The 21806-nt window shown below is 39.7% G+C and overlaps 1 protein-coding gene across 3 annotated transcripts in view; it reads left to right on the top strand.

The window, feature by feature from the left end:
- Positions 1 to 21806, top strand: part of RUNX1 (RUNX family transcription factor 1) — a 178948-nt gene that overhangs the window by 102303 nt on the left and 54839 nt on the right. For all 3 annotated transcript variants that reach the window (XM_064524656.1, XM_064524646.1, XM_064524653.1), the window contains 2 exons: positions 2990 to 3146; positions 20586 to 20690. In XM_064524656.1, the coding sequence (XP_064380726.1) occupies positions 2990 to 3146; positions 20586 to 20690 (262 nt within the window). The remainder of the gene's footprint in view (positions 1 to 2989; positions 3147 to 20585; positions 20691 to 21806) is intronic.

Raw genomic sequence — 21806 nt, 5'->3', positions numbered from 1 at the left:
CGGTCGGGCTCTCGAAGTAAAGCAAAGCGTTTGTGCCACTGGTTTATTTTATATATTTAACATAGAAATACCCATGGAAAAAAAAGAAAAAACTGGGAGAATATTTCCTTGCGAGGGTTCGGAACAGTAGGCACCTGCTTTCCCATGCTTTCTATGCCGCTTGTCCCTCAACAAAACCTGTGGACTGCTGAGAAATGAGTCCCGAAATATTTTGCCACATATAAAACGATCCCGTTTGCTTCCTACTAAGTACTGAATATTTACGAAGACCTTTTTAAGTCGTAGTTCTAAAGATAATTTAGATCTTTCAGAAACAAGAAAATTCAGTTCGAGTGCTTCCTGTGCTGCCAGTATCTTATTCTCATCTGACAAAAAAAACTGCTGTTTTTTTATCATTTTCTGCCATCCATTGCACCATTAAAAAGAGAGGGACAGAGTTTTCTATTGATGTTTCCTTATAAAAATTTGTTCATTATATTTAATCTTTAGGATCAGAATATTCTTTCAAACCAAAATTATCATTTTCATTCATTATTTTTTCTAAAATAAAGAATGATTATGAGAAACAGAGAAAAATACATAGTAACTCTATTAAGGTGCCATATAGATTCGTCATCCAAACATTGTTAGGAAATAAAATAAATCTTGATTGAAAAGGCCATTTTTGTTTGAGCGATGCACCAGAAGTAGGTAATTTAGATACGCAGCAGCGTTACAACCCTGATATTCTTCCCGCTTCTCTGGAGATGTATTTTTAAGAGGTAAACAGTAAAGCAAAGTACTAGATATCTCCAGTCAGCAAGTCCCAACTTATCTGTTTAGTCTTTTTTCTAATGTAAATATTTGTATTTCTGTTTCTGTTGTTTGTGACTTCTAACTCTAATTTCTTTTCTGTACTGTGCGATTTTTTTCATACTTGTTTCTAATATTTTCTTCATGGTTCTTATCGCTGCGGTTGCCTTCAGTGTAACTTAAAAGTGATTATTTTAAATAATATCTGTCCAATAAGAGACAGCTGACCTTGAATTCAAGCGGGTTTTTTATCCCATGAAAGGCTAGCATATATTTCCTTAAACAAACATAGAAATATTTGCATCATGGGGGGGTCAGAGTAATGCCCAGATTTTCCCCTTTCCCTTTCTTGTATCAGAAGTCTTTAAAATATGTGCATGTATTAAGGTTTTATGATAGCTTTTAAAGAACGGGGAAAGCACATCAGGTTCTCAGTGGCTGATCTGGTGAGACAGTGTTCTTCATTACACAACATTCGGGCAGGAGAAACTTCATAGATGAAACGTTTTGAGCAGGGACTATTTTATGTCAAGATCAGGGAAATTTGAAAAGCACAGTGCTGAGTGTAGAACAGGCCACAGAAACACACTACAGCATATAGAGGAGAACAAACAACAAAAGCATGGGCCACAGAGGAATGGGAAAGAGGAAGTTGAAATATATATGTAAAGAGGGAATTTTGACACAATGATTTTAACTTTGTATGTGGAAGTGAAAATAGGGGTTAGAGGTGACAAATGGGAGAGCACTGAAGTGAGAACTGCAGCCTCATGTATAAGGAAAGCCTATGAAATACCTGAGATGGAGACCTCTGTGATATTATGCGAAATAGTTATGACTGGGAAATAAGCATCAGAAACAGATTAAGTAAAGGAGCTGCTGTTCTTGTTCGGAAAGAAGTGTGATTAGAAACTAATAGAAATGAGACTGGGTCTGTGACAAGTTTGAGCCAATTATAACTACATGGACATAAACTAGAAAATGCTAAGAGGAAGGAAAAATATCAAGCAGTAGCTCAGATGACATGATGCAGGACTACTTCCTCTTAAAATATGTAAAAGAGGAAATAAAAACAAACTAGATTTTTTTAAAACTTTTTTTGTAGTAATAGTCTTGAGGACACTACTGCAGACTTAATTGGGGGGGAACACCTTAGCAACAGCAATAGAATCTAAAAAAGTGTGACAGAGGACCAAGTTCAAGCTCTTACTTTTGCCAGAGTAAATCAAGAGCAGCACCAAACACACCATTTAGTTACAGCTGGATAAAACTGTTCTGAGACCTGAATTCAGTCCTGCTCAAGAAGTTAAGATAAAATTACATTCTTCTTATTTTAAGCAGCGTGAACATTGTAGATGCAAATCAGAAAAATTAAGGCTAGAAATCTACATATCTCACAGCACATCATGTCAAAAATACAGCAAATCCTATGTTGCTAAATATTTGTTTGGTAGATATTGGCACTAAGGACCTACACTGCAAACCTTTACGTGTTTAGGTGAAAACCTTTGATTGCAGGTTTCATTAGTTCAGACTGCAGTTTCCATCCATCAGGTCGTGGGTGAGGTCTTAAGTCAATGATTCCCTTTCTTGCTGCTAAAGGAAAAAAGAAATGTAGCAGGTTGTGATTAAACATACGGTCAAGGCCTACTTTTCCATGGACTTATTCTAGATCTATGCTTGGGCAGCTGCGTTGAGATCAGTGGGATGAAAAGATAGAGAACTAGTACAGCTGTGGGGAATCCAACCCTCTGTGTCCATGAGACAATTGAATGATTTTTGTTTTCTCATGATTTATTTTCTCATGAATTTTACACTTACATGATTGTACCGACTTTGATGTAGGTCAAAAGTAATGCTACTGATGAAAATGAGAGCGGAATCAGTTCCTTTTACTTGAATTTCTTTAATGACATTTACAACAGTATATATTGGAGAAAGCTTGTTACGCGTATTTTTCATGCCGAGGTGCACATTATACTTTGTATTTCAGATGTACATCAATGTAAAAATTTGCCCCTGTCTCTGCAAACTAGTACTGGAAAAGCTTCCTGTTTTCACCAAGCGGCTTTTTAGTCTATGCATATTTTTGTTGTTGCTGCTCTTTCCTATTTTATCGTGTCGCTTGTTGATGTTCTGCATCCTGAAAATAAATGTCACGTAAGGAAGCTGAGGATTCTGCTCTTTGATTTCTTAGGTGGTGGCCTTAGGAGACGTGCCTGATGGGACGCTAGTAACAGTAATGGCTGGGAACGATGAAAACTACTCTGCAGAACTCAGAAATGCAACAGCTGCCATGAAAAACCAAGTCGCAAGGTTCAATGACCTCAGATTTGTGGGCAGAAGTGGAAGAGGTATGTATTTGTTCACAATTATAGTTTTGTCGTATTTACTACTAATATTAAGTTCTAGTAATACAGAATTTAAATACAGAATATATCAAGTTTTCTGCAGCAGGAAACACTGCAAAATCTGTTTTAGGCCCATTCTGAAGCTACAGAATCTGCTATGCGTTTTTCTTTTTTTTTTTTTTTTCCCCAAGCCCGTCATCTGTGTTACTTCAATTTTTAAATGGTAGGATCTCATTTAAAAAGCATTCACAAAGGCAGTAAGCCTCACTGTGACCCCAGAAGTCTCTCTGCAACTTTAGAACAGCACATTTAAGTTTAAATTATATATTTTCTTTCAATTTAAAATATGAATTCTCAGCTTGTGTAAAGAAAGAATTGTGACCATCTCAGGGCTTGCAGTGTGATGGCACTCTCCGCAAAAACTGGTCTCTGTAACAAAATGAGTCAGCCTAAAATTACAAACAATTTCCACAAGATCTAAGAATTTTCAGACTTCATCACGACCTGCTGGAGGTATAGGGCACTTTTTCTGACCTTTCTTTCTCTCAGATAGATGTAGAACAGCATGCATATTGTTTAATGTACTACTGCAAGCTGCTTAGACTAGCATAGCATAGCATAGCATAGAATAGATCAGCTTAATATCTGACTATCTCTGTAATAACCATTAATTACTAGTAGAAATAAAAAGGTCTTATGAACGTAAGCAACAAAAAAGAGTCAAAACTTTGACAACATTTGTGCATAGTTACAGTCTGAAAGCTGCAAATAGTAGCTCACGCATACAGTGCACGTATCCTGTGGGTGAACAGGTGTATAAAGCTTGATTCAAACACCAGTAAAATCAACGGCAGGACCCTTAGTAACTTCAGTCTTTGACTGAATCTCATAATCTTAAAAACCATAAATTCCACACAATCATATTTACTTTTCTATTACAAGATTATTTTGAGCACTTCTCTTACATTACTGCCATTATTCCTGTCAGTGGAGTCACTTTGCATGGGTCAGGGTTTTTAATCAAACCTACAGAAGACAAGCTGGTGAACTGTTGCTTAGAAAAAGCCTTTCCATCAGCCCTTCCATTTTAAGGTCAAGAATGAAAAGTGTCACATCTTCCGTGTGACTTCATATGATATTTGCTTATGTATTTTTCTTTTGTTTAGTTCATATCTTCAAATAAAATCGGAACATAACATTACGTTTTCCCAAGTACAACATTGTTATTTAAGGACAATGCAGTGTTGTACCATTCACAAACCAAAACGATAGCATCTACTGCGCTTAAATAAGTTCTTTTTTGCTACACCTTTATTACAATTTATGTGCTGTTGTCTCTCAGAACCAGGTTGTATACTTTGGGGCTAGGTGACCTCTCCTCAGCATTTCCCCTTCTGTCTCCCACCATGTGGGCACTCTTTCGGTGTGCTAGCCATCTCCTGATGCGTTTGCATGTGTGACTCTACAAACACACACACAGTTCTAAGCACACTTCAGGAGAATTACGAGCTGACCCACTTCCGTTCTCCCTCTCAAAATCTTTCCTTTCAAATGGGAGATGGGTCACGCTTTAGACTGAGGAAGTTATTCTGAATATATGCAACAGCTTTTATTTGCTTTTGAAGTGAAATGCATTTGTAGATATTCTTCTAATATAAATACAGTCTGCAGTCGTAGAAGAACATGGCCCTGCTGAAACATAGATGTAAGCAATAAAAACATTTTACATATAAAATACCCATCCAGTCCCTCAGTATCCTGAAGCATTTTTAGCTTAGGATGCAGAGGGAGATGTCTTTTAAATCTTGTCGTTTGGGCTGTCTTCAAAATGCACTTGGTGGAAAACACCCGCAGCTGAGAATGTAGCTTCGTAATGCTAGCAAAGAGTAATAATAGGGTAATGCAGAGAAAATTATATCCATTTACTGAAAACATGAGAGATGCTGTAATGGCTAAAAGTATCAGTCATTAAACGTGTTCATTTGTTATATTAAAGGTTCCACCTTTTCAGTAAATGGAATTTGCATTATGATTCAGAGATGACTGTTTAGAAGATTCAAATGAATAGCTGGCAAAGTGGCTGAGAAGCTAATAAAAACAAACCTGTAGTTCAGTTTCTGGCCATGGTAGTGAAGCTAGAAACCATAACAGTGAACTGGGTGATTTTCAAGGTCAGAATTCAGTGGCTGAGTGAGAACAGTCGCTATTCATAAAGAAAAGCTTTGTCGAGTGCATTATTTAGCCCCTTGCTCTGCTGGTGATCAGTTGCTGATAGCCTATATGAATGTGCATATGGACATATAGATGTTTTATGTTGTATGATATTCAACTTTTTGTGACCGTTTAAATGATACAACGATGTGGGAACACTGCATGCTATTAGTCAGTCTTCGAGGTTAAGTCTCATAAAGTCCATTGCCTGCCCATCTTTGGTGTGAATGACTAATGTATGCTTTTGTTTACTCCTCTAACAAGGGATTGTTTTCCAAAGGTGTGGATTGTTTGCATTTGGTATAAGATTTCTGAGGTGCTGTTCTGTTGAATTTGTATAAAGCCTAAAGCATAAGGTAGCTGCATCAAAGGGCATTGCTTCCTTTGATACTTCGCTAGAGGAAAATTAACCAAAACTTTGTTTGCTGTGTAATATTTGAGTTTGAATAAGTTCAGTTGCCACCACTGATAATGTGATGCCCGTAAGATTCTGTGAACAGTGATTGAAAGTTCATGTCTGTCACAGTCGTAGTGGACACTATTTGTATACCTTGACTAATTTAAAATCACTGTTGTAGAATAAGGAATGGTTTTAACCCATGACAATTCCAATGCCTCACTTTCTTTCATTATCCATCAGTTATCACTTAGGTATAAACATTCCCATTAAAAGCCTTGCAGAATTGTTGGCAAGCCACATCTCTGTCTTTGAAAAGAGCAGAAAATTATCATTCTTGACATTTTTACAAGTAGTTTTAATTTTCTTCTGTGTGCTTCAAATGAGATCTGCCAAAATAGTGATATGTGACAGTTGTTTCAAATGCCCTTGTGTAGGACTATTGTCCACATTTTCATCTCAGTGGTTCTCCACTGACTTTGAAAGAGTTACACCAATTCACTCCATTCAAAGGTCTGATCATGTGTGTTTATCAGGGCATACACATGTATGCTGAAACGCTGAAACGCTGAAATGCTGAAACACTGAAACTTAATCAAAGAAGTGAACTATATTTCAGTGTTCATTTCATATTTAATAGCAAGCACTTGGCCTGTATTGCTCTGGCTGTGCCAGTAGTTCAGAATTTAAAAAAGCACTTTATTTTCTTGACACCAAGAATGGGGGCTGAGAATATCACAGGTCTCCCAAAACAGCGAGATGTTGTATAAAGGCAATTTGGCTCGCTTTCCTGAACAAAACAGATTTACATTGGAATTGGCTGGGGTCCAGAATTACTATTCCTCACCCTAGTTTGAGAATGCTACTGGGAAAACCTGCCCGTCTGGCTTGTAAGCCCAAGTAAGTAATTTCTGAAAGAAAAATGTAGTTTAAAACTTCAGCTACTCTCAGCCCCTCTTGCTTGATTACCTGATTAAAAAAAAAAATCTTTCTTTTGTTTTTTCTCCCTCCATTCATAAACATTTCAGACTTAGAAATGCTACTGATGCAGATTACCCTGTTTTCTTAATGTATAATCAACCAGTTTAGGTTACTATGATGAAATCAATCTGGTGCCAAAAGACTGACAGTATAGAAGTTTGTTGGATAAAATTAAACATAAATAGTTATTTTGGAGGGGGAAAGCTTCATGGCTCGGTAAGCATTACATATTTTCCTCATGGAATCATTAATCCCAGTAACTATCTTCGTTGTAGAATTTAACATTAAAAAAACTGCAACAAAGAAACATGTTTTCCAGATGAAAATAATTGTTAATAGGTTATCGGAATAGTAGCTAATGTGGAAGTGTCTTGACTTACTACAGAAGATCTCAATCTAAAACTGAAATCTCTAGCTGGAACTTTATGCTGCAGCTAGCTTTCCAGCAAGGCCTTTTTTAAAAGTGCATTTTGGAAAGGACTGGAAATAAAGCATACATATGTATTTTCTACCAGCTATCAGGATTAGATTCATGTGGGTAAACTTCCCAATAGTTTTCAATTTCTATAGAGCCGAAGGAATACTCTTGTTTCACAGGAGTAGCTGATAGGACAGCACTAAAGAGGTATTACTAAGCATAATCAGAAGTTTCTGCCTTCAGAACTCTTCCTTCTGGATATAATTTTGGGGAAGAAAAATCAGTTTAAGCTAGAATCTCAAAAATACTCAAAACACAAGAAATCATTGGCCCAGATTCTGAATGCAATTATTTTTATTGGTCTTTTGATGTCAGAACATTGCTCTTTCTGTGTAGCTTCAGCTTGTGGTTGCATTATTTAAGCACTTTGTTAAAATTTGTTTTATTTTTACTTAAATGCATTCAAAATCACAGAAGTATGTACAAAACAGTGGAGAACGCTATGCAACAGAATTGTAAAATCAGTATTAAACAACTGCTTGGGTCCCGATCCAAACCAGTGGAATGCTTCAGGGAACATGGTGTCATATACTTAAGTAACAATTAACCAGATTTTCCGGATGAGTCTCAAATAAAAAAAATACAAGAGTCAGACCTGAAAGCAAGTCCGTTGGTATAGTATAAAAATAACTGCTTGTTTATGTGTCTGATTGATAAACAGCGATAGTGGGATGTGCCCGTGGAAGGTCAGTTTGGTAGGTTGGTGATGAAATCAGCAGTAATTTTGGGTCAGCCTCTACCCCTGCCATAGCACTGTTTTTTTCTATGAGGAGAGGCTGGCAATGGTAATTTTGTTTTTAAGTGACTTAGGGTCACTTCATCGTATCGTTAGTTTTATTGAGATTGCTGTGTTAAACCAAGCAGCCATGGGGGAATTCAACATGACAATTCCTTGCACTGGTACAGATGATCTGATGCATATTTCAGGTGAAATAGCGTGGGTCGTCATGAGATTGATTAGTACACCAAACCCTTTAAACAAAACTTCTGTCTTGGTGCAAGCCTTTGGCAGAGACTTATTGGTCGGAGGAGGGGAAGGAGAGAAGACTTTCTCATTACAACAGTACAGTCCAAGTTGTCTTCAGTACACACTTGATACCTGCAGTCATTTGTGTATGAATTGCTGATTGTGTGAGAAAGTATATGGTGCAGCTCAGGGAGGATATTTGAATCGAAAACATCATGTGGTCTGTGAGGCCAAGCATGAGGGTGGCTATCTTTGCCAGCTCACAAACACTCTGTTGGGTTACTTAAAATTTGGTCTGGGCAAAAGAACTCTCAATCAGAAAACGTCAACAGGAGAAAAATAATGGCAGAGTGATTTTTAGAACTTCCTGTCTCCGGGAGCATTACTGTTGTAAACAGTGATCATGCCAAGTGCTGAACCACTGCCCTCATTCCAATAACAATAAATCTATTTTTTGGTTGTGCAGAGCTGCTCTTGTACATTTTTTAAACTTGGGATAACGCTGAGGATGAGACAGCCGCTATCCTCTGAGCATTTTCTTATTTTTTATGATGATAAAAGAGGCTGGGCTTACCAGGATACAGCTTAGAGAAAACAAAGTACCTCGCTAGATTAAGAGGTTACATAGTTTCAAGTAATCTGTTTGCCTTTCAGCATTTTTTGCTTTGTTTTTATTTTGTTGAGCTTTATATTTTAGTGTGTCATCTTTCAGAGGGCTGCTCAAGTTCCAGTAAAAAATATTTTTATTTGTGTGCACATATGTATGTTTGTACTTACATTAGAGACTCAGTAAGAACTGCTGATTTGTAATCAAAATAAAATTGTTCTGAGATCTAATTTATTAATTAGAACCCTAGCTTCAGAGCTGGTTAGCAAACTTCAGATGACTATACTGCAGCATGCAGCTCTTGTCAACTCGCTCAGGCTTAACAGAAGTGAGGATACTGCAGGTCAGTGGCTTACAGTTGCTGTCAGGGAAATCTTTTCCAGCATAGTCACGTGCATAAACCTGCATCAGTCTGAATCAGTCTCCACTCCCTTCCAAAAATCCTTTAGCAACAGTAAAAAATTTTCCATTTTTTTCTTTCACCTTAATACAGTGTAATTCTCCACCTCTTTGCTCCCATCCTACTTCTTCTCCCCCATTTTTTCCATCATACTTTTTTAACACAAATTTCTCAGCCTCTTTGAACAGTCTTTATTCCCTTCTTCTATGTCCTGCATCAATCTTTGTCTTCTGTTCCTCTTCCTCTGTTAGTGCTCCTCCTCCCTTTCGCATGCAAGAGCCGCTCACCCTCAGCACGGCTGCTGAGAGCCGGCACTGACATCAGTGAGATGGGCTGCAGCCCCAGCTGCGAGGCTACTGAGCAGGGGCCTCTCACACAGACTCAGGCCAGTTACCGGGTTCAGCAGGTAGCCACCATGAGCCAACTCCATGCACTCTGGCCCGAGCCTCACTTGCCCTTCTCTTTGCCTCACCTTCTCTAAGAGCCTGGCCATGATAGCGTAAATTATTCTCTCTGTTTATACTGCAGTAGTGTCTATGGGTCATGCATGGGTTGAGATTCGTGGCCTAGCACTTACAAGAGGAGACGGGTTTTGACTCAAGTGTGCTGCTGGGAACTATCTTTAATTCCTTCCACCCTTTCCTATTTTTCCCTTCAAGGCCAGGAAGTTATCACTAGTACTGTGCTGGCAGGGAGCAGGGTCTGAGTGGTGGTGAGGGTGGAGGTTTAGGAGGCTGCAGGATGAGGAGGAGAGTAGCAGCTGTTTCGAAGGCTTGATGCCATGAGAGCTCTTTAGTGGGGCGGTGCCTGGAGCAGTGCTTATGCACATCAGTTCCCTGAAGTTTAGGGAGGAACTGAAGGAAACACTTTGGCAAGGCCACAAAGTTTCCACAGGCTAGACTTTATGTGCCACAACTGTAACAAAGCCATGGCCGTATTTGAGGACATAGAGGTTGTTTTACGTTTGAAAGTTGTCTCTGGTGGAACTTGGCAAGTGCCAAGCCTGTAATGACAGTGTTATCTCCCCCATCACTGACTGCACAGGCATCCATCAAGTGACCCCACACCTCTTCCAAGCTCTGAAATCAATGCGCATTGTATTAGTGTAATGACAGCACAGAGGAGTCCTTCCTCCAAGAACATGAACCCAGAATAAACAGTCCCTGCACACAGTCCCACACTTGATTAGCTACTGAAGAAGTGACTAGTCACGTTGTCTTTTGTCACTCTCCTGCTCTAGGTCTCTGTAGGTGGAAGTCCCTCGCTTGCTGAAATGGCACTGATCATCATACAAGTGTTGTTTGCCTTCTCTATTCAGAGCAGCACATTGCTCTTTTAGGGAGCCTGTGAACCCACACCTCTCTTGTTTCTTGTACCTGGTGCCTCTGCCTGCAGCTCTGTCTAGAGGTCATCATCATCTTTGCTCTGTAGGGCAAGGAGCGTGTTTGTTCCCAGCTGCCAGAACGCTAAGGTACGCCAGCATCCATCTGGACAGGTAGCCAAATGGGACTAAACCATGTCAAAGCCAGTGCACAAAAAAGGGAGAGAAGCTTTGTCAAAATCTAGATCTCCAAGGGCTTTTTCTACGCTCACAGGAACCATGAGAGCAAGGTGCTTCAGAGCAGGATCTACCAAAAACCCAACACCCATTGCACAGAGTTCTTCTGGTCTCACAATTAGGGAAAGGATGACAACAGGTCTTTGAGGTGTGAAAAAATCATGGGTTCAAACACATAAGCAGTCTTTGGAAAAGAGATGGGGGTGAGGCACCCCACTCCCCGAATGCCTGAGCCGCCAGCCCCACAAGGGAGGCATGTGTGTGTGTGCGTGCAGGTGCCACCTCTCTGCCCAAAGGACCTTCAGCATTTTCAGGCCACTGGGCAGACGGGCTTGAGTACACTTGTACCCCACCACAGCCAAGTGGAGAGAGAGGGTGCCCTCCAGGGAAACCTGAAATGCAGGCTTGAGCCACTTCCTGCAAAGCAGGGAGTTTTCCCAGGGAAATGCTCCAGTGCTGAGCTGTCAGAGCGAGCGAGTGCAGGAGAAGAGGGCATCATATTTCGGGCTTCTGGACCAGATCGCCCAGGGAAGACCAGCAGGGGAGCATCAAGCCTGTGGGTAGGGCACAGGCTCACCGTGCTAAGCTCCTCATTCCCAGGAGCTGAGCTCCCAGCCTCAAGGGAACTGGAGCACTTGCAGATATCAAGGACTTCTGCTGTTCAGCAGCACCTGAAAGGGTGGGTTGAGGGTTGTAATTTTAGACTTAAGCCTTTAAATTGAACCTGAATCTCACTTTATGTAGCTAAATCCTTTTGTGGATCTGAGCCTTAACCTTTTCATGTCTGTCTCATCACCTATAAAGTGTGGGTGATAATTTCTACCTCAAAAAGCTTATTAATGATTTTAAATTATAAAGTCTTATAGCTGGGTTAAGGACTATTATTTGGTTTAAGGATCCCAAGGCACTTTCTGTAAGAAGGTGGTAGCTTTGTATTTGAGTCATTTCATTTTGAACTCTCCCTTCCATTTTATGTTCTTGTTGTTGTTTCTCTCCTTCCCTGAACTATTCATCAGTGACACAGCATTCTGCTGAAAGATCTTTTTCTTGTTCCACCCTAGAGGTGGATGCACTTCATGGAGGCTAAGTAATTTCTGAACATTTATTCACAGATACCCCAAGCTCCTGTACAGAGAAACATTTTGTTTAAAAGTACAATGATACTATAGTGAAAAAAAAATTCCCTGATATGTAAGAGGCCACAACTTGAAAGGAGAAACTTAGCTTCCGGGGTAGCCAGTTAATACTGAGCATCAGGAGCGTCAGAGATTTACATTAGACTTGTTTTGGGGGAAAAAATAAATCCATTGTAATTCCACCCTCTCAAAATCTTTGTTCAAGCATTAGTGGCATGTAGATTTGAATAGATTGTGCATATGCTTTTCAAGTCTTAACAATATTTTAACAATATTCCATTTTAACACTCAAACAGTGTAATTTCTTTGTATTACCATTCTACTGAGGAGGCTGGACACCCCAGTGCATCTCATTCTTCCTGTGCTGTAATTATTGTCTCCACCCAAGTTCATAAGAATTTTATAGTGGTTACTGCAGCAGCTACAATTATAGTTAGAGGCTGCTTGGCTTTTCCATTAAGAGGTCTTCTCTGTGCTACCCCCCACCTAGGTCTGTTAAGGCTTTAATTCATTTTACAAACTTGATCTTCAGGTTTTCAGTCTAAGAAGGCATCCCACCCAAAAATTCAGTTGAAACAGATCACTTAGGTTGTCTTTCAGAAGAGAATTGAAAAATACTTTTTTGTTTTATTGTCAAACGCCATTGTTTCTCTGATGTACACACTCACACATACTACATCCATCTCAAAGCCTAAAAGCTGGTATTTACATAGTACTTAAACCTAAGGATGCTGAAGTACAAATAATGTTCCTGCCAGCGAAGCTCCTACCGCTGCTTGAAACTGTCTTATGAAATTAGACAAACATCAAAATTTAGGGGGATTCCGTGTGGTTTTGTGTGTTTGTGGATTGTTGACATTGGTATACAAAAGTGTCTAATGTCTAAGTTAAATACTGGGTGTCACCCTAAAATAACTGTTGTAGGTCACCCTGTCCTCAGAGACCTCCTTTCTGCCATCCCAAATCTCCTGACCCTGTCCCTTTTCTTCTCAGTTTGCTTATTTATTTCTTTTCCCATAAGCTCAGAGATGTCTCCTACCTTCCTCCTGCTGCAGCTCGCTTCCCAATAAATGGCCATGCCCATGTAGCACACACACCTAATACCTCCTACTACTGAACTGCCACAGTTTTGTCTCAAGACCAAAGAAATCACACTTTGGTAGCATCTCTGTTGAAGCACTTTCCAGGATTTGCATGAAGGAAAAATAACATGAAGCTAGTAACCTGAGAGAAGGAACCTGAAGGAAGCAGACTGAAACTGATGCAACGTATGTACCATTTTAAACATCAGCGTTTAAAGTCAGTACATTTCAAATTCAAATTTCTTAAGTAGAAAAGGATCATCAGGTTCCTTGCAGGCAAGCTATGGACCAGCAGCAGCATCTGCACTTTTATATACATTTTCAGGCTGCCAGGGAAGGAATTAGCACAGAGGCCCCTGCACTGGTGGAGGCAGTGGACGGTATCATCATGACAGCAGATGAGACTGGGAAGTGAAACCAATCACCAGCACAGAAGTGAAACTGGCTGCACACAAAACACTGTCAAATTAAAATGTAAACAACTGACCAAAAAAAAGAGAGAAAAATTATGACAGTTTTGGTGAGCTGAACCTCACTCTTGCAACACTTTAGAATATGAACAATTCTTATGTATGTAATAAAGGATCACATTTTTGAGGGCTTTAGATCAATTACTAAAGGCATTATTTGGTACTGTAATGGTTGAAAAGCAGCATTCAGAGACGTGATTTTTTAATTGATGCTGACACATTTGTGGAATACTGCATGCTAGCATTTTTGTTTATTCTGTGAGGAATATGGTCTCCTTTCTTCTAAGCAAAAGCATTCAGTGGTTCGTACCAGCGTAGCTGAGCAGAGGGAGAACCGAGCTCCTTAAAGGCCTGCCTGGGCATTCTTCAGTGCCAAGGATCCCCTCATGTGGCGTACAGCTCTTGTAGCATGCCCAGTACACCTGAGGAAAAGGGACATGCACAAAACGTTGCTATGCATCACCAATATTTGTTTGTGGGAATAGCTACTCAGGGCCTGAGTCAGCCATATTTTCAAACACACTTGTATCTGCTCTAAGTTGTACTGAACCAGCCTCTGCATCTCTTTGTGTAAATATTTCATGTTCACAGCATGCAGGCTTAGGGTTATGTTTTTAACCTATGAAATAAGAAGATTGTCAGGGACAATCCTTACCACCCTGATAAGGATTTTAAAGTAAATTTAGATTTTAGCACCTGCTTAGGTTGGCAGTGTCTCTATTAATGTTATTTAATTTCAGTTATGTAATTTGGTTGCTTAATATAGTTCCTGTGTTGCCTTAGGCTAAATGCTGCATGTATCACAAAAATACTGCCTTGAAAGTGATTTCACCCCAGATGCAACCTTCCTTCAACCTTCTAATATAGCAATTCTGCAGAGCCTCAGCAGAAAAAGCAGGTAACTTCGCTGCTTCCCACCAGAGCATTTGATTTGTTAGCTGAAGTAAAGCTTGCAGAACGGGTGAGGAAGAGAAGAGAATGAAGTTCATGTCTTGTTTAAGCACTGGGTAGTGCTGCAGGGAACCAGAAAGGAAGCAGAAGGGTAGAAGCCCACAGCAGCAAGCTCCCAAGCAGGGAGGCTGGTACAGCTGAGCTGCGCAACACAGCTTGCAGCTCATCCAGAACTTACTGCACAGCAAATTAGACAGTTCATAGTTGGGACCAAGTTTGCGGGAGGGCTGCTTTTGGCCATTTGCATGAAAATTTGGCCCCACACAAATCAAGAACAAAACACCTATTGATTTCCTGGGATCAATTTTTCATTCTGGGTACATAAATGCTGTGTAAACACAGTTATAAGAACTTCCTGGAGTGAGACATTTGACAGAAATGTTCAAAAGTGTAGCTTTATGCTGACCTGGTCTGGTCTAGTTGGAGGTCAGTAGGTGTATTTCCCGAATCTCAAACCTTACGCACACACTTACACCCACAAAACATCCATATAAATATACAAATGGATCAGCCATCTGTGCAACTGATTTGCATACGCAGTTCTTATATTTCTTTGGGCAATGACTCTGATTTGCTGACAACCCCCGTGTTTACATTTATCTATTTGGCCTGTTGTTCTGTGGTGGTCAGAGTTTGTAAACCATTTACAGCATGGTAGTGGATGAGATTAATAACAGGGTTTTTTTTCTTTTATTTAAATTAAGTGATATCTGTGGTACTGAGGGTCAGCAAGTGATTTTTTTTTAATGCTGCTAACTTTAGCTGTAATTCTTTTCTGATGAAACAGCCACTGGACCAAACATAGCAGGCAGAGTTATATTCTAACCATGTGAAACTGTCACTGAAAACAGTAGAAAACAGTTATCATCTGAGGACAGAATTTGGACCTGTGCAGTCTTTTTGAGATTTGATATACAGCTGGAAAAACTATAAAAATATTTCACTCGCATGATGAGCAACAGATAACTAACATAGGGTCAAATAATGCTGGCCCTACTCATCCTATTGATTACATTTGGATTATTCAGCTAATAAAGCATTATGCAGCTTAAGTGATAAGGATAGTAACATTTGGCCTCTGTGCTAATTTGACATTTGAGAATGAATATGTGAGTGCATGTATTACATCCTTCCTAGAGATACAGTCAGATATGTTATTAAAATGCAGTAGAAATCTTTACTTTGGCAGATACCCAGGAAGATGTTGTGAGAAATTGTAAAGACATATAAAATTGATCATTTAGCATGGTTTAATAAAAGTAAGTACATTAGTACTAAAAAGTAGAAGGTGGATAAAAAGTAGTATAATAATCTTTCTTACTAGAACCTGGAAGTCTCTCACTAATAGCGTATAAATTTCTGCAGTATTATTTGTATTGTATTTTTGTGTTACATTTTGTATTTTTCCATCCATATGTTTTGTCCTTGTCAGCAGAAGTGTTCTTGGCTCCCTTCCCTTTTTGCTTCTTTTTATCTAATAATTTACTTGTTATGATTAAAAAAAAACCACTAATGACACATCTGTGACTAGCAATATAAAAGTAAAAGTAAAAGTAGTAAGTGTAACCGCATCATCTGTTGGCCTGCCTTTCTTCCTCCCCACCATGTAGGCCGGCTTCTGAAGCATAACTCCATTTTTATTTTGTCTTCATTTGGATGAAGCTTCATCAACTGAAGATGATCTTTTTGCCTAAGAAAGAGATCAGTCAAAAAGGAGTGATAGGTTCAAGATGTGGCCTGTCTTCTGTAAAGTTTGTTTGTCCTTATTCCCCACTTGTGTCTGCCAGTACTTAAGCACATGCATGCGCATGCACACAAATCAAAGTTCTAGACTAGCTAGGCCATCCCTCCTGCCTGTATGTCTTCCCCGTCTCTTGTTTTTCTGTGTTCTGTCATTTGCATGGAGTCACTCATATTTTAAGCATGCCTTCTCACTCCCAGATCCATCTGGTCATGACACTACTTAGGGATGACTAAAGCACCATACAGCAGCTTCATGTGACTGTGTTGTCACTTGGGATTCATTTTCTTTCCCCCTTGGTTCCTCTCAAACGTTCCCAGGGGCTGTAGTTTACAAGCCTATTGCTCCCTCTAGAGACCTTCAGCACAATGCTGAGTGTTGTTCTGGGGGACCACTTAAAAATCTTGCATCACGTTAGATGTGAGCTCACTGCTCATTTTCTTTCTGACACTGTCAGACGGGATGCAGCTGAATGCAGTGTTCCCATATTGCAGTGTAGAGCATGGGCACAAGACCTTCAGATGCTTGGGTTTCAGAGAGTGATCTCTACCTTTTGCTGGCCCAGGAGCAGTATTGCTGAGCACGCACTGACCAACAATATTATGCTTTGCTCTTGCTCTTCTTAAGTTCTTACAACTTCACACAGCATCAGAGGCTCTCACAAGCACTATTGTAAAGCCATGAGCTGGGGACAACTGGTTTAATGTCTGCCTTCAGCTGTCAGATCGACAATGACCCTTCAGGGCATTGTTAATAGTATAGTCTCTAACAAACGCATCAACAGAATCTCTAGGTATCATTTCAGAAGTCCGTACTGTGTTTTGGCCAGAAATGCTACTGTTTCCATGAGTTTTTCTTAAAGGGTACTGACCTTAATACTTTTGCTGAAGAAACATGACCAAGCAGTATTTCCTGTGTTAGTTGTAAGGGAAGACTTCACTGAAGCAGTGAGTCTTGCACTCTACCTTAAGCATATGACAGCAGTTGATGTCTGTGGGCAGGGTTCTCCAAAGGCAGAGCTGTGCCCCACATCCAAAGAGTTTAACCCCTGGGCTCATGAGGTGCTGTGTGCCTTATTTTAGGCACTGCCGGGGATAGTTACAGGGGAAGCAATAGTCTCTGAAGTGACTGAAAGACCCCGCAAGGCACAGCTTGACATTGACTTCACTCTTTGGCCCTTCTGTCATTGGCAAAGACTCCCACACTCATGCAATAGTGATGGGTTTAACCACATTGAGGCATACGTTGTAGACCCAAGCTAATTTACGTATGGTTTTCTGTAGGTTTGTGACTGCTTAACTCAGAGAGGCCCAGATCTTCATGTTAGCCAGTGAAAGGGTATATGCTGCCTTACTGTGACTGCTCGCTATTAAGGGCCATAATCAAACTGTCTTCATGTCTAACTGAGGCATCTGAACTAGGCCAGTGTTTCAGAATGTCACCTGGGGGTGTTCGATCCATCTTTACAGTCCATAGAGAGGTCAGTGCTTCACTTAGGCGATCTGACTCAGTTCTGGAGGCACCCACTGTTTTCTCAGTCGCACAGAGATACTAGGTGCTCAGAGTAGGCATTCCTCAGATAGTTAGGAGGTCCACTTACTTAAGAATCTTAAATTGTGACATCTGATATAGCCTCCAATGGTAGGAGTCTGAATAAGGCCTCCAATGACTAAGCTGGTATTATTTCTACCAGTATGGTCTGCTGTATGTTGTATATCTGTGTGTGTGTGTGTTTGTATGTGTTTATGTGTAAGTTGCTTATGCAAGTGTATGTTGAAAATAAAAATTTATCTTTTATCTTGGCTCTGTCATAATAGATAAAAGTAAAGGAGGGGAGGTTTATAGTTACACTGTCATCTCAGAACAGTTATATCCATAAAACATAGATTTCACTAACGGTACCTCCAATCTAGACATGTAGGTGGTGAATTATGTATAAGCTATGAATAAAAGTGATAAAAGCACTTAATAAAACTAAATGCAAATGAAACAGAATAACCAGAAAAAAAAAAAACACAGACAGAATTACTGGTAAGTAGCAATGAGTGACACATAGGTTTATGGTTATATAGCCCTGTGGTTAACCAGTATGTGGTTAATGAATAGTCTTCTGTCAACAAGAAGTAAGCTAAGTGTCTTCCTGCTTTTGCCAACTTATATCACAACCTCATACAGGCTCTGGAATCTAGTCAGTTATGAAGACCTTTAAAGTAACTTCACTTTCCTCTTCTTTATCCTAGTCATGCAGACTGGTAATGTGACCACATTTTATTGCAATTAATACCTTTTATATCTCTTTCTCCTGATTTTTTTTTCTTTTTGCAATCTGAGAAATGCACAAAAGCCTTCTAAAGAAATGAATTGACTATGTATTCTAGAAAAACAGCAGGAATGTCTTACCTAATGCGTCATTAGTTGCCAAGAAATAAACTAGAAGCAAGATAGAAATACTGTAGATTAGTAAAGAGAATAATGTATATTTTTTAAGTTTCTTTCAGTCCTAATGATCTAGGTGTTGTATATAATAACATGAGGAAACTATTTTTGGAAAGAAGGAAGATGTACAGGTGCCTCTCTGATATTTGTTAAGCCTAATGCTATGGGTTTTAACATTTCTGGAAGAAATTTTATTGAGCTTTATTTCTGATGCCTCATAGGAAAATCTGTTTTACTGGAGGGAAAAGTAACAAAGCTGTAAAGCTTTATATGTAATTTGGTATTAAAAAAATGTCAAGAACACAATGATTTGTGTCTTGCTGTCCAAGGTGAACTGTGCTTGATGTAGGGCCCAATAGTTGAGGGCCAGAGGCCTTGAGATGGGGATCAAAAGTGACTTGCTTCTGCTGTAATTCTTCTGATCTCAGGGTCTGCTTTGCAGCTAGGATGTGGAAGTGGGAGGACACTGGCATAGGATTTGAGAGGCTTGTGTTTCAGCTCCTGTTTTCTCAGGCCTGTGATTCAAAATCTTTGTCCAGTTTATTTGCAGCAGCCAAAGCGGTTAGCATCCCTGGCTGCAGGCTTGCTGTGAGATCTTGGCCAAGATGCTTTATCTCCCCATGGTTCCTCATCTGTAAAGTGGGGAGAATACCTCCCTGATTCGCAGGGGTGTGATGAGGACAGTTTCCAGTAACAGCTATACGTGTGTTCTTGCTGAGATGTTGCTGCAGACCATTAGCACCAAAGTAGGAACTGCATTAAGAGAAGTATTGAATTGCAAGTGAATGTGCGTGGGGAGTGAGGGAATATTGCTGCTACAGGCAGGCATTTATATTTACATAGATAAACCAAGCAAACTGTAAAAATGGGAAGTCTCAGAACGGCAGAAACTCAGCATTCAGAAAGGCAGGAGCCAAGTGGTAAAATGAAGCAGGCAGAGCTGTATGGGAACACTTGCACAGCATATGCCTGAAGGAGAACCTCAATTTTCTTACAACAGTTCCCGGTTATCTAACTTGGGATGATGTCCCTTGATGTTTCTTGCTGATAATGAAGATTCCTGTCATTATCTGGGTCCTCCATGATGTTGAGATAACTACACTAAACCTACTGACAGCCAATATTTTTATGCTGTCCAGGCCAAAGCCATAATGAATACATATATGAGGTCTTATCAAAGACACAGAAAGTTACTTCTGTTATTAAAAAAATGCCTGAAGTAAGTGCTGACATTGGCCAAAAGCAAATACAGAGGTTGAAGTATTTGAATGCATTGCAGTCACGACAGGATAAAAACACAGTGATCAAAATGAGCACTTTTCAGACGTCAGAGCTGTGGCACGCACATAGCGATTTTGAAAAGGTCTTCACAGTTTTGATATTGAATAATAGAGAAACTAAGCATAATACTCTGCTATGGCTTCATAAAATGTTTTAATTCTCTGTAGACAAGCTGTACAAATTTTTTATTTTTTCCATTCCCCTGTTTCTTGGCATTGCAGTAGCAGATAATTTCTAAAGGGTTCTGGTTCACAATATGGAACTGATCTAATGGTAGCTTCAACCACAAAGCGTGGGATTTTACAGTCTGCCTAAGGGATCTCAGCACCCAGTTCTCTTCAATTTTAACAAGCACTGTTGATCAGATTCCTGTGGCAGTTTTGGAAGAGTCAGCCACAATTTCCAAGCCTCTCTGAACTTACACCTTTTAGAGATAATGTACCAGTAGTCATGTAGATAGATAAACTGTAACTGTTAGGGGTAACCTCCTTATTTAAAAGCAAACTGTAGATCATTTAAATATAAATTAATTTTTTTTCAAATGCTTGGAGCAGTTGCCATAGAGGGAATGTATCCAGCAGTTGACACCTGTAAGATTATATACCATGCTGTCTGCGCACATATCTATCTTTTGATATGGACAGCCAATGTGTTTTAGTGCCACTTGATGTGTTCTAGTGCTATTTGAAATGACAAGTAAACCCTTTCTCAATGCACATGTTCAGTAACATTTTTTCCTGTTGCAGGGAAAAGCTTCACACTGACTATCACAGTCTTCACAAATCCACCCCAAGTAGCCACATACCACAGAGCCATCAAGATAACAGTGGATGGACCTCGTGAACCCAGAAGTAAGTGAGCTAACAGCAGCATTTGTAAGAGGCCACATTTGTGGTTTAGTACAGGGGCTCATCCCTTGCCACATGAAATGCAACAGTAACTAGTGCATGTGGAGCAGTGGATGTGTCTTAAGCCAAGGCTTTGCTATTACTGGTTTTAAATATGCCTTCCTGAAGCCTTATATTACATGGGTGTCCAGCTGATACAGAATTTGAAGTGCACTGCATTTATAAAGTATATACCCAGGGATAATTTGGATCATACCCAAAAGCTGACAGAAGGGATGCTGGTAAAAGGTGGGCAGCATATACCTTATGCATCATTTCTTGCTAGTCTTGCCTTTCAGATGTTAAGAGGGTTTTAAAGCATTGGAAACCAATATGTCATTGATCTAACTTTTCAAGCTCAGCCACCCTGCAAATACAAATATCTGAAAGAGGATAGTGGCTGCTGCCTTGTAGAGTTCACTATTCCTCATTCCATTGCATAACTTAAGAAACCAGTAAGTGCTGAGAATAATGCTTCAAACAAGCAGATGTGTTTTACTCCACTGGAACACCCATTTTCATGGACAGGCAATCTTTCCTTTTTTTCTTTTCTAAGAATTAAGTATAAGGAGAATATGAACAATTTGATATCTCTGGGGGGACATCCACACATTTCTCACATACAATTGTTTTGCTAGGTTTCAGAGGGAAGGTTGTTTTGTTTAGGGGGAAGCAAAGTGAGGGTGGGACATATATGAAGTCATAGATGCTTCTGCAACACGTGTTCTGCCTATTACCAGAGGCAATAATTAACCTCAGTCACTAGCCTGAGTGTAGGATTTTCATATTTTTATCAAAATGCTCTGATGTAAATTGAGGTTTGTGGTTAGTTTCTTTCACTCCTCCTGCACACTTGGCAGAAGTTCTAGCTATTGCTTAAGTGGTATCGTCCTGGGAGAAGAGAACGGTAAGATTCAAACACCCACTAGAGGATGAGACTTGCATCTCAGGGTTACTTAACTGAGTAATGGAAGAACAAAAAGGTTTGAAACTTTAGCTAAAATAGCTTAGAAAGCTCAGATCTTTCACATGCATTTTTATTCTTAAGATTTCATTTGTCTGAGTTGTGCTATAATGCTG

This window comes from Dromaius novaehollandiae, chromosome 1 (assembly GCF_036370855.1).
Source record: "Dromaius novaehollandiae isolate bDroNov1 chromosome 1, bDroNov1.hap1, whole genome shotgun sequence".
NCBI lineage: Eukaryota > Metazoa > Chordata > Aves > Casuariiformes > Dromaiidae > Dromaius > Dromaius novaehollandiae.
Note: the sequence above shows the minus strand (reverse complement) of the source record. Positions and strands in the feature narration are given on the sequence as shown.